This window comes from Cavia porcellus, unplaced genomic scaffold (assembly GCF_034190915.1).
Source record: "Cavia porcellus strain 051 isolate PalLab524CR breed Dunkin Hartley unplaced genomic scaffold, mCavPor4.1 scaffold_20, whole genome shotgun sequence".
NCBI classification, from domain to species: domain Eukaryota; kingdom Metazoa; phylum Chordata; class Mammalia; order Rodentia; family Caviidae; genus Cavia; species Cavia porcellus.
In genome coordinates this window covers 61494147-61520772 of record NW_026947503.1, presented here as the reverse complement: position 1 = coordinate 61520772, position 26626 = coordinate 61494147, and the positions used below count along the sequence as shown (strand labels likewise).

Here is a 26626-nt window from a genome sequence, read left to right as displayed (position 1 = left end):
CAGATGAGAAGATGCAGACACAACTACAAACACACTAACCCACCTTATCTTTTTAAAATAGGGGCCACACATGTTCACTGGAAGAAAAATAGCCTTTTTAATAAATGGTGCTGGGAAACTGACTCTTCACCTACCAAAGACTAAAACTAGACCCATGTCTATCACCATGTACTGAACTAAAGTAAAAACGGATCAAGGATCTAAATATTAAAACAGAAACAATAAATCTATTGGAAGAGAAAGTAGATAGAAATGTTGAAGACACAGATGTAGGCAGAGACTTCATGAACAAAACCCAGGCCACACAAGAAATACTTCAAAGAATCAACACCTAGGATCTCATATTATTAAAATGCTTTTGCACAGCAAAAGAAACCATCAACAAAGTAAAAAAAAAAAAACCCACAAGGTGGGAAAAGATTTTAACCAACTGACTCTCAGACAAAGGACTCCTCTCTAGAACATATAAAGAAATAAAAAAACTCAGACTCCCCCAATTCAAAGGCCCAATCTAAAAATGGGCTTCTGAGAGATGAATATACACTCCTCAGTTGAAGAAATACAAATGGCAAATAAATATATGAAAAACATTCAACATCATTGGCCCTTGAAGAAATGCAAACTGAAATGGTAGTAAGATTTCACCTCCAGGACGAATGGCTACCATAAAGAAACCAACCAATAACAAATGCAGGTAGGGTGGCAAGAAAAAAGGAACCCTTCTCCAACTGGTGGTGGGAGTGAAGACTGGTACAACTACTGTGGAAATCAGCACAGAGACTCCTCAAAACGCTAGGATTACAGATCTCATTCAACTCAGCTCTCCCCCTTCTAGGTGTCATCCTGGAAGAATTCAAAACACCACACTGTGCTATATGTGCACCTATGTTTACAGCAACATAATTTGTAATAAATACATCTTGGAAATAACCCAAATACCCACCAACCGAAGAAAGGATAAAAAAGATGTGGTATAGGACCAGGGATATAGCTCAGCACCTTAAGTGCAGATGTGCAGCACCTTAAGTGCACCTTAAGTACCTGCTTGGCAAATACAAGGTCCTGAGCTCAATTCCTGATACACAGAAACAACAAAAAAAATATTTTTATACAATGGAATCCCACCCAGCCATAAAGAGGGACAAACTTGAGACTTTTATAGGTAAATGGATGTAAGTTAATACCACACTCATAGTGAAATCAATCAGGATCACATGTGTAAATATATACTGTCTCTCTTGTGTGAGGAAATGAGAGAGTAAATAAAGTCTAAAATGTACAGTAGATATTGTGAAATGGGAAGAAATTGTTCAAAAGGAAAAAGGAACTAGGAAAGGTAAAAAGGGAAAAGACAGTAGGGAAAAGGGAATGAAAGGAGGCAGTTATACTGGTAGTGTCTCTTGGTTCATTAAAAAGGAAGATGTGTGCTACTATCAAATGGAGAAATTTTTGTGCCCATATCTTGTACCCCGAACAACTATTTTAAAGTTAACAACATGTAGTGTATTAACTATTGTTATTTTTATAAAATTGTTTTACCTTTTTTCCAAAAATTTAAAAAATACAATGACCTACTGTGAAACACCTCTTTAATTTACAGAATATGGTTGTTAACCCAAAACCCAAGTCAAAGCATCTCTATGTCTGGCTAGAGGGAAATCAGGAGTAGAAGGCACTGAGAATAACAGATCCCAACAGCTCGTTGCAAGCTCTGGGGCCACACACCTGTCGTCCCCCTCCCCCCAACTTGGAGGAAGAGGCAGGAGAACTGCAAGTCTGGGGCCAGCCCAGGCTCCACAGAATCCTTGGCTAGGTGGGAGCACGCACTGTCCCCGCCTCCCCTACAGCCTTAAAAAGGAGCACCGAGTATGGTGAGAGACACAGCTGAGGCCCCTGATCTCAAGGGCAGAGCCACTCTGAGTGCTGGGAATGGTGTGCAGACAGCAGAGGAGCTCTGCCCCAGAAGAGTGGTAGCGTGTGCAGAGGCACAGGCAGCAACACCAGTACGCAGGAGGCTGAGGTGGGCACATGAGCCAGTGTGAGACTGGCCCAGTGAACTGAAGACTGTCTCAAAAGAAAACATTTAAAAACCCTGGGATGTAGCTCTGCACCTCAGAATCCCAAGATCAATGCCATTATGGCAAAAAGCAAAGTAGTCAATGAATTTGTAGGGAATAAGGATTTCTACATGTTTCCATCATTCAGCAGTTATAATCATGATAAGAATTCATCAGTACCTAGAGTAAAACTTCATTCCAAACACAACCTATTTCACAGAAGCTGCGGTATTTTCAAAGCAACTTCCACCTGCCTGCGGTTGAGACCGCGTTTGTGGTGCCTTGAGCCCCTGAGAGCGTGTTGAAGTCTGCCGAGTGCACAAACCTGACTGTGAACCCGCTTTCCAGAGACACGTGGTCATCCTGGAATGAGACCTGGCAGTAGCGCATGTCCTTCACGGACACTGGCACCTGCACGTCCGGGAGCAGCCCCTGCAGCAGGTGCTCCTTGTTGATCTCAGGCGTCCAGTTCACCTAGGAGAAACCACATGTTGACCAGTGACCTGAAGCTCAGCCTGCAACTGAGGAACCCTAAAGCCAGAGGAACCCATCCTCTTCATCTTCGAGGGGAAGAAAGTCTCTTTATGGCCGGCAATGACAGTGATCCACATATTACAACAATACAAAGCCCCTTTCCAAGAAGGGCCTTTGAAAAGCCCCACTGGGTTCAGGCTGACCTGCCACAACGCTGGCTGATGATTGTATAGGCATAGCAGAATCTTTTGTTACTGGCTAGGAAGGACATAATGTACAATTTTTGGTGCCCATGAAACACATTACTACTATTGTATTATCTGAGGTAAAATGTTTCAAATGCAGGCCACAAGCTAAGAGAACGGCAAGGAAAAGGTTATACATAAGGAAAGGCTTTCCTCAATATTTTTTCTTTTTTGCAGTACCAGCAATCGAACTCAGGACCTAGTGCTTGTCAAGCTGGTGGCGTGCTACTGAGCTATATCCCCAGTTCCCTCAATGTTTTTTCCTATCCTTATTTAAAGAATTCCTCAATGAGGGCAAGGCGTGGTGGCACTTGCCTGCAGTCTTAATAGTCAAGAGGCTGAGGCAGGAGGATTGCTGTGAGTTGAAGGCCAGTCTGGGCTACACTGTGAGTTCAAGGGCTATGTGAACTACTCAAAACAAAACAAAACACATACCAAAAAAACCCCAAAAGGCAGTATGGTGGCGAATGCTGTAATCCCAGCACTCAGGAGGCTGAGGCAGGAAGACTGCCATGAGTTTGAGGCCACCTGAACTATAGCACAACAACCTGTCTCCAAAAAAAAAAAAAAAAAAAAAAAATCCTCAATGAGTAGCAGCATTACTGTGAGAAAGGAAGCAGTCAGAAGCGGGGTTACCAGCACCACTTTTAAGGCACTTACCTTTCTAGTGATACAAATGGCTTACCCCCTCCAAGCAATACCAGCACTATTTCTCTTTAAAACCTCCATTTCCTTGATATCGAAAGGGCAAAATAAACTGGGTAGAAGAAGGGTTATTTCCAACGAGACTTTAAAAATAAGGTCAGTTAAACTCCTGCTAATAACCCTTTTAAATGACTAGACTCTATTACTGGAAATGCAAGATGGGTACAATAAGATCTGCTTTTGCTTCATTTGTTCCTGAACAGTCACTGCATTACAGGTTTGTACTTTCAAACCCAAAGTTGTAGCAGCACTGACTGAAAAGCAGCTGTATCAGAGGATGGCTGAACTTTTCCCTTTGGTGTCAGCAGAGATAAAACTCACATCTTGAGGGGGAAACAATTTTCTAAAATCCTTTGAGACAGAGAACCATGTGTTGAGAGCCAATGTGTGCAACCTCATGGAAGGACTCCCCGTTAACTTTCTGAAGCACTGCCACTGGGAGACCTGATGTAAGCAGTCACCTTGCCTTTCCTTCCCCACTTCACAGCAGCTCCCACAGCAAGGCAAACTGCCTGTCACAGTATGTGCTCCTTAACTGTTAGTATGTGTATTCCCATCCCTGTCTTTGCCCCTGCTTTACTGGTCCCTCTTTTTAAACGCGCTACTTGGTGAGTCTGAGTGCAGTGTTTCTCACTCCATTTTCCTCACGAGCACTGTGTTTTCACTGCACGGTTCTGTAAAGCATGGTCACTTCGGACACACATGTCTCTCATTACGGCAGAACTGACTGCACTTTGAAGACGCAAGTGCTATTCTTTAATCAACCAGAAGGTGAACTACAGTTCTGCCTGTTTTCATGATGTGAATCCAAAGTCCTGACTTGGTTCACTGCTTCGAGAGATGTTAAGTTTCACAACATAGATTCAAGCCTATCAAAGTGGAAACGTTACATTTAGATCTCAACTGACTGATAAAGACCCACAAAACTTTTCTAAGAAACACTGCACTTGTAGCGAATGGTGCAATAATTTCAAACTACAGAGACAAATGACAGCTCTGTAGTTAACAATACTGTGTCACCATATGCTGTCAGCACCTCATTTGCTTAGTGACTTCAGAATAGACAGAAGTGTACTGGCTGGTAAAGTAGTGATCTTGATTGTGACTACAGGTCACAATATATTGGTCAAGAAGTGTTCAAATAAAATTATATAACTGGAAACTTTAGAACAGCAAAATCATTTTTAAAAGTACAAGCCTGTTACATGTGAACGTAAACATTTCAATCAAGTAGACAAAAAAGTTTTTCTTAGCTCAGAATTTTAAATAATAGTATTTTTCCTTGGCAACATTCTTCTTAGAGGCTACGCATAACATGTGGTCAGAGTCCTGTAAAACACAAGAATTCTTGCAATTCATCAACCTGATTGAGATACTTACTTTAATTTTTTCTGCTAAAGTTGGTGTTATATTGATTTCTCTTTCTCCTTCATCATACATTTGAAAAATAAGATTACGCATAACGTCGCCTGCTATCCAGTTAACCTCGTCCTGATGTTTGATCTGGATTGCCTTTTGTCCCTCCACACTAAATATCTGCAGGCGTGCAACCTGCCTACTGGGAAGCAGCTTGATAGTCTTTTCCACGGGTGACACATCTTTACAGCTCTAAGAAGACAAGAAGACAAACACAAAGTGAGAGGTATCTGCACCCATAAACTTTTAAAACAGCTTGATGATGACTCTATTACACTGCTGAAGGACTGAGGGCTCAGTATCACACAGCATTGCTGCAGGTTCTGTCATGCCTACAGCCTTGTTAAGAGGGCACTCTACTGTGTCAAACTCTACTGTACACCATCAGACTGTAAGTGGCACTGGCCACATTCTTAGAACTAATAAGTATATTTGGACTAAAAGGAATCCTTTAAGATTTAATTTAAAAGTACAACAAACATGACATTTTATGCCACCGATGTATGACCATTTATCAGTAACTTCCTATAAACACGGAAACAAACACCTACCCAATAATGCACTACTCATGACACTGGGTTAACACGAGGCTTTCCACATTTTCCACTGGTAACATGCTGGGTGAATGAACAAAGATGCTTACAGACAGAAAAGGACTCTACATGTCCACAAGGCTGAGCTGAGCTTTTGAAAATTTGTGCTTATGACTGGCATACCAGTAATCCATAGAACAATGAAAAGGCTGGACTGGGGCTGGGGATTTAGCTCAGCAGCATAAGTGCCTGCCTTGCAAGCAGGCAGTCATGAGTTCGATCCCCGGTACCGATAAAAAAAAAAAAAAAGAAAGAAAAGAAAAGGCTGGATTATACTTCAAGGTGAGACCCTCTCTCAGTGTAAAAAAATAAGAAGGGCTGTGGAGTAACTCAGTTCAAGATCCTGGGTTCAAACCCTGGCACTGAAAATTAAAAAAAAAAATTAGGAACATAAAATCAAACTATTTTTCATCATCTGGCAATATATACTGCATCCTATGGCACACACTAAATTTAAAGTAAGCTTAACCCTGTACCATCATAATCCTACATTATCTCCTTCCTCACGTATTTACAGCTGTTCCTATGGAAACCCATTCATGGTGCTGATGCACTAAAACTCCTACTTGACTTCTTAAACTCAGTTATCACCTTGGGATAAGATTTTATTACTGTATGTTACAAGTTACACCTTGCTGCTGGTTTCAGCTGCCCTGGATCCTTCAATCTCTGCCTACTGATGCTCTACGGTATTTACATAAGGCCCACTTTGTAGCCTTGCCTCTAAATCCAGATTCTTCCCTAATTTCAACTTCTCTGCCTTATGCAAGATAGTAACGCTCGAAAGTATTGTCAATATTGTTGCAAAAAGGAAGGGCACTGGAACTACTGTAGTATTATCACATATAAGGAGCTTGAAAAGTTAAAATAAAGCTGAGTCATCTCATTTTAAAGAAATAAAAGCCACTGGGCATGGTGGAGCACACCAGTAATCCCAGCACTAGGGAGGCTAAGGCAGGGGGACTACTGTGTGTTTGAAGCTGGCCTGGGCTACATAAGTGAGTTTAAGGCCAGCTTACACTACATAGTGAAGAAACCCTGTCTCCAAAAGAAAAAAGGAAAATCTATCTTTTGCCCTTTTGAGGCAGAAATACACTAATAATTATTGTACAATTAACAGACAAGTATGACTTAACCAGTTGACTAGCTAACCCATCACATGTCAATTACTAAGCAGTCTATTTAAGTATCTAAGTATCTGTTACTCCACTCAGCAATCTTAAGAGACTGCTTATACAGAGTGCCCACCATCAGCCATGATGAGTTCCAATAAAAACTCTTTATGTACAAGTACCAATACATTCCATGTAAAAATATGCAGGTAAATTAATGGTTTCTATGTCCTGCAGTGACAGCTTAAACTTTATATAAAATAGGAAAAATGAAAATTGAAAGAGCAACATAGTGTGCTTTAGTATTAGGAAAAAATTTTAGGGGATCATCAATAGCTACAGATGTTGTAAAAGGTCTGATCAAGAAAGCTACTAGTCAGGGATATAGCTCTGCAGCATAAGTGCCTGCCTGGCAAGTGCAAGGTCCTGAGTTTGATTCCTAGCACACACACACACACACACACACACACACACACACACACACAGTTGGTAATATTTGACACAAAATATTAAACTAGTCATTGCGCCACATTTTTGGCTAAAGGCATCACAATTACCTCATTCTTAAAAACTCTTAACAACTTTGCATAAAATATCATCATGCTGTTAAAAACCATGCTAAAGCCTAAATACAAATCAATGAGTAACAATAACAACTTACAGGTATTTCAATTCTTGCTTTAAGTGTCTGATCTTTTTTAATATTCTGCACTTGAATTGCAGATCCTGTTAAAATACTGGTTCCAGAGCTGCTGCAGTCCACCACATACACTGGGAGATTGGGCACCCCCAGAAACTACAGGAAAGATACAAAGTAACCAAATGCCCCAGTCAGATGTAACTGATTACTCAATTAATTGTTCACACTTTGAAATACTTCATCATAGCTACTGTTTCTGGCTATACACTAGAACATTCTAATTAGAAGCAGAGAACTTCTGAAGAAACATTTTCTATAATGCGAAATCAACCTTTTCTTAGAAAAAGCATCAAGTTCTTTCCCCATTATTTTTTTAACTTTATTAGATTTCCTTTCCTTTTCATGATTTTTTTTACTCATCTTTTATTTATCCTTCCATTGCTAAGGCTGAAAGGTATTTCTTATCATTTTATTTGCAAATAAAATATTCTATTTAAGATGAGGGGGGAAAGAAGGCAGGAAACCTTCATCCTTCAATCTTTCTATGAAACTGGACAAAGCAGTTACTGCTTAAGGATACTGAAAAAGTATTGGCAATGAGAGATCCCGTAAACTTTTCACAGAATAATCATTAAAGATTTAGTATACGAGGCTTACTATACAGTCCATGCCATTTACCACCACGGGACTCAAAATCTAAGTGCTCACGTCACAGCAAGCTTACCTTACAGTGAACGACCAGTTTTGGCTGTGCTGTTATGTTATCTGACTCATCTAGAACCTCCACCTGAAATGGGAAAGCTGTTCCATTTTCTATCACTAAAATTTCAGAATCAGGTTTTACTTTCAATCGACGAGGGGGACCTATCAAGAAATTACATAATGAAATGTACATTTACATTTCAGAAACTGAAGTACTGAAACATCAAAGAAAGAAAAGATTATTCTGTAAAAAAAAAAAAAAAAAAACCTAAGCAACATCAACATTTAATCATTTTAATCCCCCAAATGCACAGGTACTGCAGATAATAAGAGTTGTCTCAACTGTATAATAAGACACTGATGTCAAGCTCAGTTTTATGCTCCAAGCTATGACATTACTTGTAGTAATAACTCATGCTTGAAACTAGTTGAATATCTGAAATTTTAAAAATGATACTGGAGAAAGCCAGGTATGGTTGCGCATACCTGTATGTAATCCCAGCATGTAGGAGGCTGAGGTAGGAAGATAGCTCCAAGTTCAAGGCTAGCCTGGGCTCCACAGAGAGTTCTAGACTATACTGGGTAACTTAGTAAGACCCTGTCTCACCCTCCCCTCACCAAAAAAAAAATTCTCCTGGAGAAAAAAATGTTTAAGGAAAATGCATGCATCAAACTACTTTTTATTTACCAACTTTAAACTGTGCACAACGACGAATTTCTTTTTTTTGGTACCAGGGATCAAACTCATGACCTTGTACTTGCCAGGCAGGCACTCGCTGAGCTAAATCTCTAGCCCCTACTAATTTCTTTAGTGCAAGTAACAACATGGCTATTTACATTCCTTCAAATGATCAGTTCATTGGATGATGCACTGCCTACATCACCAGTAAGGTAGTCAAGTTTATTTTAAGATTGATTTATTTATTTTTGGGGGTACGGCAGTCGAATTCTGGACCTTGTGCTTGCCAGACAAGTGCTGTGCTACTGAGCTATGCCCAGCCAGTTTATTGCACGAATAATCAAAAGGGTTTATGCTTCTTTAGTAGGATGATTTGACTAACTCCATAATCACTAATGTTTTATAATTCAATTTATGTAACACTGGTAACAAAAGTTACTGGAAATACTTATTTTACTTTGTAAAAATATTAATTTAGTATTTATTATTTACTATATGGCAGACATTAAGTTTGAATTGGACACTACTATCAGGTGTAAACTTCACAATAATGTCAATGAAGAAAATACTGTAAATACTGTATTATTATTAACTCCACTTCATATATGAAAGAACTTTGCACAGTTAATCCACAGATCAAAATTATCTGAGGTAACCTGAGCACTTTGTCAGGGCACAAGTGGCAGACGGAGTCTTCAATCTTGGTATATAATTTGAAGCCCCTTGACTTTTACCACTATGACATGCTATTTCCTATCTCACTATACTTTACTACCTAGCCTCTAAAATGAATCTTTTTCCTTATACCTCCCTCTGCAAATGTGCAAACTTCTACTTGTCAATGCACACTTACAAGAAAACCCAAACGAACTACATTCATGAAAGCCAGCTAATGCATTTCGCTGTAAAGCAGCGTGAAGGTGCCCTATGGATACAGGTAGCATGGAAGCTGTAAACCAGAGCCGACTTCCAGGACACTCGTGCGACCCTGTCTGTGGAGGCACAGGCTGTGCACGGCAGCCTTTGGCAGGGTCGGTGTGAACACAGGGCCTCACAGGAGGCGGGCAGAGCAGATGCTCTTCCCCTGCACCAATGAAGAAGCTGAGGCCACTCCCCAGATTGCACCCAGAGGGCGGGCTGACTCCAGAACGCACTCTGAATTGCCACAACAGATCACGCCTCAGATTTTGACATTTTCCATCCCATGAACCTTAATGCAATGTCACCTTCTAAAGTTAGGCCGTTATCAAATTAATATAAATGAAATCAGACACTTCTCTAATACATGAGAGTTGTATTAACAAAAGGTAAAGAGCAGACTTTATTCTAATATAAACTCAGTACATATACCCCTAGGAAAACAGTGCCCCCATACACTGTCAATATTCAAGCTTTTCTCCTAAGGTTTTTAGAACTTCACTAATACATTCCTAAGTCTTTTCCATTTTAAAAACTGACTAACTCTGTCCATGCTCTGTTTGAACATACAAATCACACCCCCAGCCCTCAAACTTTTATTATAATTACAGATATAATTTATTATAAAAATACTGCTTGCAAGTTAAGTATTTGTAGTATTTCTTAAAATAACATACCTGGTAGTAATCTCATTTTCAGAATTTGTGAGTCTTCTTTTAAACCTGGCAGAGTCACTTTCAAGTTAAAATTCTGTTAAAAAAGTATTCAACATTAAACACAAGTCCAAAATTCATGTTTAATTAGCTCAGCATCTCTACTGCAATCTGCTTTTGTCTTTTCATATCATTATATAAATCTACTCTCCAAATTTATATTTGATAAAATTATCACTTATATAACAGACTCAGGCAAAAAAATGATGTGTATTGCCTCCTTATAGATAAGTTTCTTCAAATTCAGATGTACACTTCTGAATAATTATCAGAATCGAGACAGGTATTTTCAAAAATATGAAATAATATAAAGAAAAATTAAAATGCTACAGATTTTTACATGTAATCTAAGGTTTTGAATTGGATTGTGAGCAGAAGTAACAGGAACTGGAAACATCTAAATACGTTACTGAGTAACAGTAACTGAAGCATCTGCATGGTACCGATGTTAAGTTGTTGGTTTTGATAAATAGATGAGGTTCTGTAACATGTTAACAGAGAAAATTTTGGTGAAACTACATCTCTGAACCCCTTAAAAAATCTATATATGCAAATCCAAAATGCTTCTAGCCCCAATCATTTCAGATAAGGGACACAACTTATATTAATGCAGAGTATAGTTAAATCAAGTTAAAGTTCAAGTTTTGTGCGTTTTTCTGAATTACAAATTTTCTGGGAAAAAAACCCTTGAAATTCTTAGCAAATCTGACTTTAGTAAGATAAACTTTCTGAAGTTTCTAGATTTTTAAGAATTTTTATTTTGAAATTAGATTTATAAAGGGGTTCAGAGATGTAGTTTCACAGAAATTTTCTCTGTAATGTGTAACTGTCCTGCTCACTACTCTAGGCATCCGGCCACACAGGTGCAGCCCCAGTCTGATCCTTGTGCAGGATGGAGGAGGGAGCGTTCGCCTCCTGCACCTCCTGTACATAGCTTTCCGATACAGCCTACTGCAGTCTGTGCTCAAGAACCACACCATCAAGGCATCAAATGAACACAACAAAAACTTCCAAAAATCAAATAATAGTTGTAAAAGTTTATGGTCCTGCCAGGCTGTATTGCCAGCCAGCCTGGGCTGCAGGTCATTCCCTGGGCCTCTAGGGGAATACAGCTATCTAAACAGCAAAGCAGCATGTTTAAAGGTATGAGCTTAACTTTCTCAAATTTCTAATTGTCTTTTTTTTTTGAGAAATATAAAATGGATGGAAAACATGAGTATGCTATCTAGCATACTATTGGATAACTGTTGAGAAAAGGGCTGTGAATAAAGGAAAGACTGCTGAAAAACATTTAATTCGTAAGTGTTTAAGCAACTATAGTAGTTAAATTATGTGTGATGGTGAATGGTTGTAATCCTAGCGCTTGGGAGGCTGAGGTAGAAGGATCACAAGTTTCAGACCGGCTTAGCAAGGCCTTGTCTCTAAAGGAGCCAGAGGTGGGGAGTTCAGGCAAAGTAAAAACCAAACCACAACAAAACAAAAGCAACAACTAACACAGTAATGAATGTGTCAACTTTTCTTACCAGTGTGATAAGTAACATGATGTTGATTAATTTCTACAGCTCATTATTGTCATCTGGTTTACAAACACAGGTCATTTAATTTAAAATTTTCAATTTCACTTTTACCATTTAAGAAACAGATATCAGAACTTTTGTATGTGCAATACTTACCTTGCCCTGACAAGAGTTAACAGGGCCTTTGGCTGTAACACCTCGAATTACACAATGTGGTCCTTTGGTTATTTCTTCATAATGTAAAGATAAACCACTGGAAAAAATAAATTGTTTTTTAGCTTCCCCCTCATACTTAAAAATAAGAGGCCAGGGATATAGCTCAGCAGCACAGTGCCTGCCCAGCAAGCACTAGGTCATGAGTTTGATCCCTGGAATCCACCTCAAAAACGCTGCAAAGGGCATATTTAATTCATTTTTCTAATAAAATAATTTTTTTTAAATAGAAAAAAATAAGGCAAATTCCAACAAACTTATTTTAGGGGAAATGGGTTAAAAAAGTATTGATAATTGATAACACTAAAAATGATAATATATTGCAAAATTTAAAACTGCATAAATTGAATTAGTAAAATTCTAAGGTAAGAAGTAACTCAAGTGGTAGATAATGTATAGAGACTTATGAAAAGGAACTACTCAAACAGACCAAGTTTAAGGATGTTCTCTGCATTTACTTTGGATTCTTTCAAATCTTCCTTCCACCAACTAGGATTTTAGAGAATTTCTAGTACCAATTAAACTGAATGACAATTTTAGAAGAAGTCCAAATAATTGAAGACATTCGGGTGTGGTAGTGTAAACTGGTCAGGGTATCTACTGACACACGCTAATCTACTCTCCAGGTAAACTGATACCTAAGTCAAATTTGACACATGTAGGGATCTTCACTAGAAACATTTTACTAAGATAAGGAAAGGGAAAAAGAAATATACCTAATTTTTCAAAAAAATGGAAGTCAAGTATTAACAATTATTTTCAGAATAAATCATAAGATTTATTTAAAATTACAAGAACTTAAAAGATTTGATTCCAGAATTTGGTAACACTTCATTCCCATTTCTTTCCAATAGTGCCCCAAAGACCACAGCAGAGCAGCAGGCTGGTTTTACATAAAGGGCTGAGAGATGGGAGAAACACAAAGATAAAAGTAGATCAATAATGTTAAAGTTACTGTCCTTGTAAGATAGGACATGGAGATAGGAAAATAGGAAAGTAAATTACCAGCTCTTATCAGGTTATGTCATTTTACTTCTTTTATGTAAATTCTAAGACAGAGGGAACTTCACTATCTTGTCAATTGCAAAAAGTTCAGATAAAAAGCTAAGTTTCATCCACATGACTGAAATTTTAGCACAGATGATTCCATTCTCATTTTCAGCCTGGTCTGCTGGGACCTACTGCAGAAGCATGGTCTAAAACAATGACTGTAATTTTCATTTAACAAACTTAATACATCTTGTCTGTAGAAGTGGCATACACAATAAAACTTCTCTGAGAAAGAAAGCATATTAAACAGTCTACTTTCGTTATCTCTTAAAATCCTACTAATACTTTTAGTCATTAGTGGGCCTGAGGGAGTATCTATATTAGTCAGTTGTCAGACTCAAAGTGATCCCACCAAGCACAATGACATTTTACATTTAAAAACTGTGCATATTCCTTCCAATACTACCTGGGTCCCTTGGCTAGCTACTTCCAAAAAAGGAGGCATACAGCACTCCTGGGAGCCATGGTCTTTATCCAATCAGAAAAGGGAACATTCTTATTTTTAAAAAAACTTGTATTAAAACTTTTTAGTAGGGCCGGGGGTTTAGCTTAGTGGCATAAGCGCCTGTCTGGCAAGTGCAAGGTTTTGAGTTCGATCCCTGGTACCAAAAAACAAAACAAAACCAAAACTTTTTATTGGTGCATGCTTGTATTCCTCATATGGCATTGGTCCGTGCACACAACACATATCCTAATTCTTCTGCTCTTCCCTTTTCCTTCTAGTCCCACTTCTCCCTGCATTGCTTGATACTCTTCCCACTGTGAAAGATCTCCCTACTTCCTACCGTTTATTTTATTCTTTTTCTATGCTTTGGGTTTCTCATGTAATCAGGAATATTTAAGCTTGTGTGTGATTTACTTCACTTAATATTACGATTGCAAGGTGCATCCATATTCCTATAAATGATCCAAGTTCATTTTTGACCCCCCCTCCTTGGGCCTGACTGAAACCAAACTTTTTCTTTCCTAAATTTCCTTCCTAAGCTTCTTATATCATTTAGGCCCCTGAGGGAAAACAAGAAGACATTTCTGAGATACTCCTTCCAAAGTAACCCCTAAGAACAATGGCAATAAGCAGGTACATCGTGTAAATAAAACAACAGAATCATAGCTCCCTGAGCCCCAGGAATGATTTCCACTGGGGGCAGATGTCTGTGAGACCCTGCCTGCCTTCTCGCTGGACGGTGTACACCTCTGTACGTGCTGCTGTACTATCAGCTCTTCACTTCTGCACCTCAGCCATGTCATGTACACTTTTTCATCAAAGGCACAAATGACTGAGGGTCACACCGCACAAGGGGCTGCCTCCTCGGTGTCAGGATCCAGCTTCCGACACTGTGTCTTGGCCAAAAGGCTGACAAGTGATTGGGATCCAGCTTTCTGATAACATCATCAAGGTGATGAAAGCAAAGGTAAGAAAGAGACTGAAGAAATAGAAGGCACAGGGACAAACAAATTATTTGAAAGAAAATAAGGTGACAAGCTGGGGACCAGCCATTCAGACAGTGCTGGAGGCTGAAAATACCACTAGAAAAAGCTGGGAATCAATCTGTACCCGAGAACTCCCAGGAGCCAGGCAAGAACAGGTGCTGGTAGCTCCAGGAGCCCTTAGTAGTAGAGCAAAGGAGAAAGGCTAAAAGGAGGCTGGCGAAGAGCTCAGCCCCCCAGCCCCCCACCATCGGGCACACAACTGGATGAATATTCTCTGAAAAGGCCGAAACAAGACCTCTACAACAGTGGCAGCAGAGAAACTGAAGGAGAGTGACAGATCCAAAAACAAACGGAAGGGGTGACCATCAACAAATGTACACGCGTGCTAAGAACCCCTCACCCCCTACTCCCACTCCAGTCCCGTCCTGACCCACCAGGGCTGTACGGTTCCCTGCTCTAGAAAAATAAGAGGAAAACACCTAAGAAAACTGAGAAAGACCCAAAGCTCCCGACAAGATTCTGCCACCTGCTCCAGTCCGGTTGCCCCAGTCAACAGCCTGCCCCACCTGCATCTCAGCTGCCCCTTCCAAGCAAAGGGCTAAGGGGTACAAGATTATCTCAAGAAAAAAAGCAACCAGGAACAAACAAGAAAACAACTGACTTCTAGACAATGGATAATCTGTTTAAGTAAAAGAAAGCTTGAAAAAGATCTATGATTTACTTTATTAGTGAAATGTACTACATTCATAAAAAAAAACAAGATCTATAAAAGAACATTCAGAAACTCAGGGTGAACGCTTAGAAATTAAAAAACATGATAGAAGAAAGGAAAAATCAATAGAAAAGGTATAAAGATCAGCTGAGAAAATGTCAGGTACATCGTGTAAATATGTGTAAATTATGAAAGCATTGCTAATTTCTGTCAAAGCTGTCAGTGTTTACAAATACAAAATGATACGGAAAATATTAGGGAAAGAGACCCAGTGCAGGAAGGACAATATCTAACAAATGAGGACCCAGAAAAGAGAAAACAGCACAGCTCAGAATGATGTACTTCCAGTAATGAGAAAACTAATCTCACTTCCTTCAGAAAGAGAGACAGAATAAACAGGAAACACAAAGGAAGTGAGTAACAAGAACTTTTTCTGTATTAGCAACACTGACAGCTTTGACAAAAATTAGCAATGCTTTCATAATTTTAATGGGAAGTGATTTCTCCACTGCATCAGTGAAGTATCAGATTAGGACAGCTGTTTTCACAGCAAAACATTCATCTCACATGTACTCTTTTCTCAGGAAAACAAGGGAAAGATGCACTTTAGCAAAACAGGCATGGCACAGGATTTTTTAAAAAATACCAGAAGACTTAGGAAAGACCAAAAGCTTAAAAAAACCTAACAACTTTACAACTCTGGAATGCTTCCCCAAGGACTAAGAACCATTTCCTTAAAACGTCCTTCCTTCAGTTTCCTAGGGGAATATGCCACTAACTTCAACTGTCAGCTTGGGGTGAGTGAAGAGAAATGAAGGCGGGTAGAAAAGAGACAAGGAAAACCATAATCTGAAAATTGTACTCTGAAGAAAAATCACAGCTTCAGGACAAAAACTGCTCAAGTTATAATGCTTTTTTTCCCTTCCAAGAAACTAAAAACTCCTAAGGGTCTGAAAGGCCTTAACTAAGCCTGGTACCTGAAGGTCACACCTGTGGGTCCCCCGGGCAAGGCCCTTCCTCCCACAGCCTAGCCACCCGCAAGGAAGCAGCAGTATGGGGGGGGGGGCAGGCGTGGCTCAACCCCACACACAGGTAAATGGCTTGGGGGCTAACACAGATGGTACCAATACACCATCACCTGGGGTGTTTTAAATAATTAAGTTTATTGGTACAACTTAGATATGCACAGTGATCACATTCATCACAGGATACCATTTATCTTAGTTCCTTTTTCCCCCATTCCCTTCCCCTCTTCAACCCCCTCTCCTCTCCCTTGTTTACACACCGTTGTTTCCATTTTAAACTTTTTTCATTTTTTCTTCCCCACCATTCGCCTTTCCCTTTAAACACTTACTATTTCACGATATCTATTAAACATCTTGGTTCTTATTTACATTCAGTTTCTCCCACCAGACAATGTGATATTTACATGTGTGTCTGATTTATAAGAGAACGGTCACACTTAACTACAAATGTCTCAAGTGTAATCTTCTTTATGGTTTAGTACTCTATTGCATGTAAAAAACTTTTTTAATCTATTCATCAGGTGATGGGCATCTGGATTGTTTTCAAGATCTAGCTAATACAAATTTGTGCTGCAATAAATATGAGAATGCATACATCACTAAGGTATGATGTTTTTAATTCTTCTGGGAAGATACCTAGAAGGGGAATAGCTGGCTCAAATGAGACCTCTCATTCTTGTTTTCTGAGGAATTATAACACTGATTTCCAGAGACTGTACCAGTCTACACTCGCACAACAGCCCCTCCATTATTTGTTATTTGTTGATTTCCTGGTGATAGTGACTCTTTCTGAAGTGAAATGGAATGTGAGCGTTGTTTTAATTTGCCATCTCTCGAATGATCCATGGTGCTGAACGCTTTTTAATGTATTTATTTGTCATTTGTGTTTTTTCTGAGCAGTGTCTATTCATTTCAGATGCCCATTTTTGGATCAGGTCTTTAAATCTGGAAGGGGGGTTCTGACCTTTAAAAAATTCTTTCTATGTTCTAGATACTTGTCCTCTGTCTGAAGAACTGGCTAACATTTTTTCCCAGTCTGGGGTTGTCTTTTCACTCTGTTGGTAATGTCTTTTGCTGTGAAAGCCTTTTCATGAAATTCCAGTTGCTTATTCATTGTAGAATTTTCCATTTTGTTCATGAAGTCTTTTCACCTACACATACATACATCTTCAAGAGTTCTACCTATTCTCTCTTTCAGCAGATTTAGTGTTTCTGTTTTAATATTTAGCAGATTATCCATCTTGAAGACACCTCAAGACCACTGAAACAAACAAATCTCTCCACGGCTCACACTGAGTGTGTACCTGCGAACCCTGCCTAATAAACCTGTATATGCCTCTCACTGATACATGTGGAAAGCTCTTTTTCTATGATAAACGCCAGTGGACCTACAACCTACCATGTGTATGGGATGAACTAAGTTTTCCAATGTAGAGGACCATGTGGACAGCTCTCCTTGCATACAGAGCCATTATCTCCACCCTGGCTAAACCTGGTCCTGTTTCCGTGCACTGATGTGAACAGAGCTGGTTCAGCTATTTCCTGTTCCCTCAATTGGCTCTAAGCAATGTAAACAGGGCTGGCTAAGGTGCTGATGTGCAATCTTTTTTTGTTTTGTTCTGTTTTTTTTTTTTTTTTTTTTTTTTGTCTTTTGAGACGGGGTCTATTTGGTTCAGGCTGGCTTTGAGCTCACTTCATAGCTTAGGCTGGTCTCCAACTCACAACAATCATCCTGCCTCAGCCTCCCACGAGGTGGAATTACAAGTGTGCGCCATCACGCCCAGCTTGATGTGTAAGCTTTTTCTGTCTCAGTGTCTCCCTAAATGCTCGAGCCCAGCAGGATGGCAGAGCCATACAGCTCTAGGGCTATCAAATGTGACTGAGCCTTGAGATAAGAGGCTATGACTTCCCAGGGCAGAAAAGGTTTACACATCAGAGCTGAGGAAGGGTCCCCTAAACATGTTACCTCAACTGAGTCATGTGGATCCTGTTCTCTGCATATTAACAGCAGGGATGTTTTCAGGGAGTTCACAGCACTCACATTAGTTCCTGCCGTTCCCCTAGCCACTCACCCTCTAGCCACTCCTTTCTTCATGAATTAATAAAAGCCGGGTTAGGCCCTGGGTCAAGACCTTTGTTCTGTGAACTTTTTCATCTGGGTCACACTCATTACCCTTGAGCTGCCCATAACTGTATCTTAGTGTCTTTGTTCTCATGGTGGGTTACAATGGAGGTGATAGACTGGAATTAACTCTCTAGTATTTCAATAATTTTTCCATGGGATTATAAATATAAACTCCCCAGACTGCAATGAGGACAGGAAAAGGGTCCCCTATTCTCCAACATCTCTTTGAGGACTCCTCAGAACCTGTCCAGTGACAAGGCAACTCTGAAGTACAAATTCTGCCCCTGGGTCATAAAGATTCCATAAATAGATTTTATTTTGAAAGCATATATGCACTTAGCCACACAGAAAAGTAAGATTCCTTCTGTCTTTGCAAATCTCTTCAGCTGGCTGCCTGCAATCATGCTGGCTGCATGCTTATTTGACAATAAAAGTTTTCTCTCCCTTACTTTTGTGGAGAGATTATGGTTGAAAGTAGGTTTTTTTGTTTCAATTCCCCAACACTCAACACAGAAGACAAAGAGAAAGATCACAGGGTAATTATAAAAGCGAAGAAACACAATTACTCTTAAGTTTGATGTAACACAAGCTGAGAGATGACTTCAAGGCTATGAAATGAATACATTAGGCACTTAAATATCTTGAAAAGATGCTACACAATTGCCAGGGAGTTTAGGCTTTAATTTTTAACAAGCTTGGTAAAAAAAAAAAAAACAATAAAGTAACAGCAAGGCTGCACAATGAAATGAATACAATCTATATAAACAGCAAACACTACTGATCAAACCAGAGTGTAACTTTACTACAGGAGAGAAGAGGAAAGATACTTATTCCAGTGGAGGTGGTAATAAGAGTATAGTACATCCTTGTCTTCCACAGCTGTAGGTTAAGAAAGAATACCTAAAACTGAAGAATCGAGCAGTAATTTTAAAATTACTTAGGTATATGGTAGTCATTACCAACAGAAACAAGCAAAATAACTAAAAGGTCTCTGAGAAGCGGATCATGTGTAAAATAGGGAGGGGGACAAAGCCTTCTGTTTTACAAAAGTCTGATCAATTGATTTGACTCTTTAAATTGTGTAAGTAAATAAAGTATTTTACAATTTAAGCAACACAGGAGAAAAAAGAAATTCATTCATTAAGTGTTTTTTACTGAAATTCTAATCACTATGTCTCCACGCTCTTTCTGTAGCCCAGGGTGGCCTTGAATTCATGCTGACTCTCTTGCCTCAGGCTCCTGAGTGCTGGGATTACAGGTGTGTGCCACCACGCCCAGTGTCTTGGTTACTTTTCTCTCACTGTTGAGACAAAGTACCTGATGCCCAAAGTGAAGCAAGGCAAGGTTTATTTCTTACAGTTTTGGGGATTTCAGTCTATATTCAGCTGGCTCCAAGGCAGGACAGCATGGTGAGGCAGCTGTTCATCACTACACACAGCAACGGGAAACAGAGCAAAACAGAGGAAAGACATGCCTTCTTCCCACACCCTTGCACTATATGTGAGCTGGGCCCCTGGGCGGGTGCAATACTGATACCACCAATCCCAGCATCAAACAACAAACCAATCAGGAACATCAGACTGCATGGGACTAGCGGGGAGGGCATCCAAACACAAACCATAACACCCAGTTCAATATTTTTTTTAATAGCCCAAAATCTTAAAATATCACTCTGTACCTGTGTATGGCAGGAAATTCATTAGCATACCCCCTATCAAGAGTAAGACAGAAGTCATGATAGATAATACCTATCCACGTATGACTAGATTAGATCTTTTAATGCTTTATTAAATAAACATGCTTATCCAACGCTTCTGCTGCAGTTTAATATCCAAATGAATGCAGTATGTCAAAAATAAGCCTGGTGCGGTGGTACATACCTGTAATCCCAGCACTTTAGGAGGCTCAGGAAGGAAGACCACAAGCTCAAACCCAGTCTTGGCAATTTAGTAATTTAGCAAGACATTTTCTCAAAACAAATATAGGGAAAGAACCAGGGATGCAGTTCAATGGAAAGGCCCTGGTTTCAGTCCCCCAAAAACATATTTTTTTATAACTTCAAAGAAACCAAAACTATAAAAAATTAATTCTCAATATTTTTTACAGTTATTTTGCTTTTTAGGAATTTAACCATGGTATATTCTCAATACCTGGTATATATTCCTGGTATATTTTTTGTCTAACTTGTCTGAAAGGCTCAAGAAGGCAAATATCCTTATTTACATGTGTTATCTCCAATTACCAAGTGCCTAGAATATATATACCAATGACTGAAAGAATAAACAATTCTTCCACAAGGCAAAAAATTACACAGACACAATAAAAGAAGGGATACATAAACAGTGGGCCCACAGCTGGAATGTAGCTCAGGGAGCTCCTGCCTAGCATATTCTAGGCCCTGGATTCAACCCCAGCACCACAAAGAAGAGTAAAAGGTATATGTGCAAATAAAGATAAATTTGGCAACTGATGCAAAAAGAAATACTAAATATTTAGGAACAATTGTTTAGAAGAAGAAACACAATTCATTCCCTTAGGAATTACCAGTAAATTTTTTGTAAGCACATCAAAAGAGGGGATGATACGTTATCAACATTCTTAATGACATTAGTGGGCACAACTTGCCAAGAACTACTTCTTTTTTCTTTTCCTTTTTTTTTTTTTTTTTTTTTTTGGTACTGGGAATCGAAATCGAACTAAGGACCTCAAGCTTGCCAGATAGGTGCTATGCCACTGAGCTGTACCTGTTTCTTAATACAGACTATCATACCATTTTAGAGGCTACTAGCAAATTTTAAGGAAGCACTCAAATTTCTACAGAAAATATAAACTTCATTGTTTTGGTTCTTTTTCCTTTCTTTATAAAAAATTTCCCTAAAAAATAACTAGAATAACAATAGTTAATATACTATTATTATCTTCAAAGCAGTAACTCATAATACAAGCCACAGACCAAAAAGGTTCTCACAGCTGGGGATGTAGCTCAGTGGCACAGAGCCTGCCTGGAAAGTGCAAGGTCCTGAGTTCAATTCCAAGTACCAAAAATAAAAAAGATTCTCACAAAGAAGAAACAACACAAAACGTTTTCCATTAATTAAAACAACTACTAGTAAAAATGAACAAGTTAGCATATATATTAAAATACTGTTGAAACAAAAATATGGAATGTTTCATCAATCTGCATGTCATGCTTATGATTTTTAAAACACCAAAATATCTTATGACACCATTAAGTTTAAATAACCACAGCTTCTAAGCAAACAATAACTAACAAAACTGCCTGGAGATATCATCTAATAGCAACAGTAAGAGTTGTAAAGCCTAAATAGCCAAATGACCTCAACAGCTAATTTAATTAAATGACAAACTTCAGTCAAACAATTGATATATGACATTTTGTATTCACAGAAGATACGTTAGATCAAATAAATCCCCAAATTATAATTCACTTAACATTTTAAATGATAATACTAAAGTTAACATCACATAAATAATTTGAGCTCAACAAAACAAGAGGGAATGCTTACCAAATATGAAAAGACAACACACGAGTACTCACCCTGCTTCAAGAACTGGCTGAATGTCCGTTGCCAGTTGGCTGGTGTGACCAAATTCATCCTGAAACTCCAATGGGATATTGAATGGGACACCAACGCGAAAAGGCGGATCCAGAAGTCCAAAAGAAAATTTCTCTGGCTTGCCCTCTTTAACAAAAACAAAAATAAAAATGAAAAGCAAATTCACTGGTGAAAAAACTCACTGAGGTTAGAAACAGACTCCATGGATAAAAATGGCATTTTGATATTATGCAAAATTCCAGCTACTACCAACAATCCATATGGGAAAATAATTAGAACTTTTTTCTTGTACTTGAGATTGAACCAAGGGCCTCTGCACTGAGCTACGTCTCTATCCCATTATCATTTTTATTTTGAGATAGGGTTTCAATCAGAGTCACTAAGTTGCACTGGGCTGGAACTTGTAGCCCTCCTGCCTCAGCCTTGTCTAGTGTTGGGACTACAGACATAGGCTACTGCACCCAGTGAAACACATCAGAACTTCATCTCATACCATACACAGAAGTAAAATTCTAGAGGTCAAAATAGCTGGCTCTAAACTGTGAAACTATTAGAATCTGACGAGGAATGTCTACAATCTTAGGAAAAAGACTTGCTAAGGCAAAACACAGAATTGCTATAAAATGATTTGATGAGTTCAAGAGGGCTACATATGAGAAAATATTTTCAACCTAAGCAACAAAGAATTAAAATTCACAATGCATTTAAAAGCAATGTACGGGGCTGGGGATTTAGCTCAGCAGCATAAGCACCTGCTTTGCAAGCAGGCAGTCGTGGGTTCGATCCCCGGTACCAATAAAAAGAAAAAAAATTTTTAAAAAAGCAATGTACAAGTGCTCTTGTGTTTCCCTCGCACATCCCTCTCAGCGCTTCACACATGTTAAATTCTACACACTGAGCTGCATATCTCAGCTCCAAACCAGCTGTTCTCAAACTACCTCCAGTCTAGTAGTTTGGAACTCATTAGAAATGCAAATTCTGAATCTAAGGTGTGGCAGGCTGTTTCAATAAGGTTTTCAGGTGGTTTAGATACTAACTTAAATTTGAAAACCAAAGCTTTAGTCTGAAGTATTAAAATGGGCACTGTAAATGAACAAGCTTTCAGGTGACACACAACTTCCATAAATATTAGAAGAAGGGCACAACATAAAAGTTACAGAAGCCACTTAAATACCACTTAGAGTAAATAAATATATAATTTGGTCAAGAACAAACATGTAGGAAACAAATTCTCATTGTTTGTTGGTAGTAGTACCATTGGAATAACCTTTTGAGTATTCTTGGAATTCAGCCCAGAGAAATTCTGGCACAAGTATGGAAAGGACACAGCATAATTTTTGTAGTCAAGAAATCGAAAATCTGAATGGTTCATCAATAGGAAACTGTTTAAACTACAACAAATCCATACTATGAAATACGTTTTGCAGCATTAAAGAGAAATGATTGACTTCTATGGGTAAAAGAAATGATCTTTCAAAAAATATCTTCTATTGGTCCTTTTGACTAGGGAAGGCAAGGTGATTAATCAGTTTTCTCCAAAACCCCCACTATAATGACATCACAGGTTTTTTATTAGGAGATCTAAGCCTATAAAAATTAACAAACAAGCAAAAAGAGAAGAATAATAGAATCTGAAAGCTAAAGGATATGGAAGCGTAACAGAGTTGGCAGAAAAACCTAAGTGTATCAAATTCTCAAATAATGAAAAAGTTGACTCAATCTGAATCACCCACAAGTCCTCAAAAGTCTCAGCACAGATCCTGGAAACTGTAGTTTAAGAAACAGTTCTCCAAATACCCACCCCTCAGTATGCAGGCCACATCACATGACTTCTTCACCCCCTGAAAAGACAGGATTATTCTGGGAGGAAAGAAAAGGGCTAGTCAAAGCATATGGAACACAACATTACTGAGCCATCACACTTTAATGAAAATAAGGAAATCAGTGGAAAGACTGTCTGTGAAAGGGGAGGCCCGCTCTATGGCTCAACAGTCTTCCAAGCTCTGCAGCACAGAGCAGGCATCAGCCCACTGCCCCAGGGAGGCAACAGAGAGCTCTACCCTTGGAATCAGCGCAGCCATATACAGCGAAGTAATATTTTCAGTGTCCTAGTCTTAAAAGTGAGTAAATGACTCCTCATGTAAAAAATCACTTCACACGAAAGAGAGAAAATGGAAAAAAGCAACATGGAGGAAATAAAGAGAGGAAAAAAGATTAAGAAAAACCATGCTATTACTACTATCCTCCAAGAAAAAAAAGATCCACGAAGTAGGAAGAGAATGCTTTGAAAAAGGAATAGCCAGATAATAAAAAAGGAAAATTTCAGAAACTAAAAAATAGTGTAAAGAAAACACCATCAAGTGTGAAGAATCAAAGCAATCTCAAATCAGAAAACTAAAACTTAAGAGACAGAAAAAAGAAAATTAGTATACTAATCAGGAGATCAAAACATCTTAGTATATTTTAGGGACAGGGGGATAGAAAATTAAATAATTTAATAAAAATACTAGAAAGTAACAGAGGATCTTCCATACTGAAACAGCTATGAGGTACACAGCAACTAGATGGCAACAGATTCACAGTACGCCATGAATCTGGGAATTTCAGAAACTGGAAAAGAAAGATTCCTCAAATATCTGGGGCCACGCAAAAGATCAGGAATTAGAACAGCTTTAGATTTTACCAGCAACAATGCAAAGGAGAAAAAAATGGTATTTTCAAAATTAGAAAAACATGACTATCAAGTAGATTTATAAAACAATTTAAAAACCAAATTAGATTAACTGGCCAAATAGACTTTATTAAGTTACCTATCACTTCCCTCTTGATTTAAAAACATCAGCTTTAGTATATATAATTATACATTAACGTTTTGCTTACCTTTAACAGAAAATTTAATTGCTTTGGATGGTAATGGTCTTCCAGCATACGTGTCTGCATTACTTTCGTTCAATACCACTTGTAACTTCAATGTGTAATTTCCCAACTTTTGAATATTTTCTGGATAAATTAAGAAAGTAAAAATCAAATCACTGTAACACTGCCTGAAATTCTCTCTATATATTTTTGAAACTGGGTCTCAGTACTGTGCTCAGTCAGGCTCACTCAACTGACCCTCCTGCCTCAGCTTCCTGAGTGAACAGATTCCATGTGCATATCACTACACCCAGTGTGCAAGGTCAGGGAGGCAATGCGGGGTACTGAATTCTTCACCTCATGCATAAAAGGCATGTACTCCATCACTGGGCTACATCTCTGGCCTGAATAGTTTTTGACATTCCAAAAAATAACTCACCCATTTTTTTAAACCAATAAGGCCATTTCCCTCCATGTTGACTAATATGTGAAATGATTTCTTTATTCCCATTTGAGGCTTAAAAGAAAAGAAAAAAGTGTTACCTTAAGAAAATGAGCATCAAATATAAATATGAGAAATCACTGTGGCATTAAATGCAGTTATTATTTGATGTAAATTGTTAAAAACTATGAAGCTTCAAAAAGATCTAATACTATTGTAAGCAAATGAATAGTTAAGTGTACTGCAGCTCATTAAAATCACTATACTTCTAACCTTTATTTGTAAAGCATTTTACATTATTTATAGATAAGTTTGACTGGCACAGAGAAATAGAATTTTTCATACTAAAGATCACTTTCCTGAAATTTTCTTCAAAATTAAAATAGTATATTTTACTAACAAAGTAATCTTCATGATCTACTGTTAAAAGAGTAACAACTACATACTGCTTAGAATTTTTTAAAAAGGCAAGATAATCCAAAGACTAATAAAAGGGAAGATGAGGCAGAAAGAAAACAGAGCAGAGAGATAACATGACTTCTCTAAAATATTTCTTAATGTTTACTATCCCCTTTGGTACTCAAATATTTTTAAAACAATTAAAAGAAGGCAATTCATAAATAAAACCAAACGTCTTATCAACTAGCTGAGATGACATAGGGGGGAAAACAAAGAGAGAACCAGGTGTGGCAGTGCATGCTTATAATACAAACTACTATATAAGCTGAGGCAGGAAGGTCCCAAGTTTGAAGAGAGCCTAGTCAGCTTAGCAAGACCCTATCTCAATGTAAGATTTTTAAAATGGGGTTAGCTATATAGCTCAGTAGGAGAGCCCTTATCTAATAGGCATGAGACTCTGCATTCAATTCCTAGTACCAAGAGGAGAAAAGAAAAAGGTTAATTATTTAAATTACTTTACTTCGATCCCCGGTACCGATAAAAATGAAAAAGACAAAAAAAAAAAAAAATTACTTTACAATGTTCCTTTTTACTATTTGCATAAAGAAAATATTTTAAGGACAAAGAAATGCAATTTAATTAAATCTTACTAGAAATTTTATCAATATGATTTAAGAATTATTTAAACACAGTACAGAATAAAGCAAATAGGCAATTAATTAATACTATGAGTGCAGATGTTGGGGCCATGGATATATGTGTAGTTCACTGTGTAGCATGCACTTACTTAGCACGTGTAAAGCCCTGGGTTCAAGCACCAGCAACAATAGCAACAACAAAAGATTCAACATGAAAACAAAACACAAGTAAAAAAAAAAAAAATAAAGTGGTTAAGTAAATACACAAAGTACCAGGATAGCTTTTTGCATTTTAGAAGTAGTCATTCCTGGGGGTTAACTGAAAAAGCAAAGAAGCAATTTCAACAAGCAACCCTAACACTCTGACTAGAACTCTTAACACCATT

At 38.3% G+C, this 26626-nt stretch overlaps 1 protein-coding gene across 1 annotated transcript in view; it reads right to left on the bottom strand.

Annotated features, from left to right (window-relative positions):
- The window catches only part of Smchd1 (structural maintenance of chromosomes flexible hinge domain containing 1), a 127963-nt gene that overhangs the window by 49363 nt on the left and 51974 nt on the right, over nt 1-26626 (bottom strand). The window contains exons 18-26 of the mRNA XM_063231901.1: nt 25201-25278; nt 24786-24905; nt 21887-22031; nt 11928-12024; nt 10219-10291; nt 7967-8106; nt 7264-7398; nt 4862-5089; nt 2383-2531 (exon numbers count right to left, since the gene is read on the bottom strand). Of these exons, the coding sequence (XP_063087971.1) occupies nt 2383-2531; nt 4862-5089; nt 7264-7398; nt 7967-8106; nt 10219-10291; nt 11928-12024; nt 21887-22031; nt 24786-24905; nt 25201-25278 (1165 nt within the window). The remainder of the gene's footprint in view (nt 1-2382; nt 2532-4861; nt 5090-7263; nt 7399-7966; nt 8107-10218; nt 10292-11927; nt 12025-21886; nt 22032-24785; nt 24906-25200; nt 25279-26626) is intronic.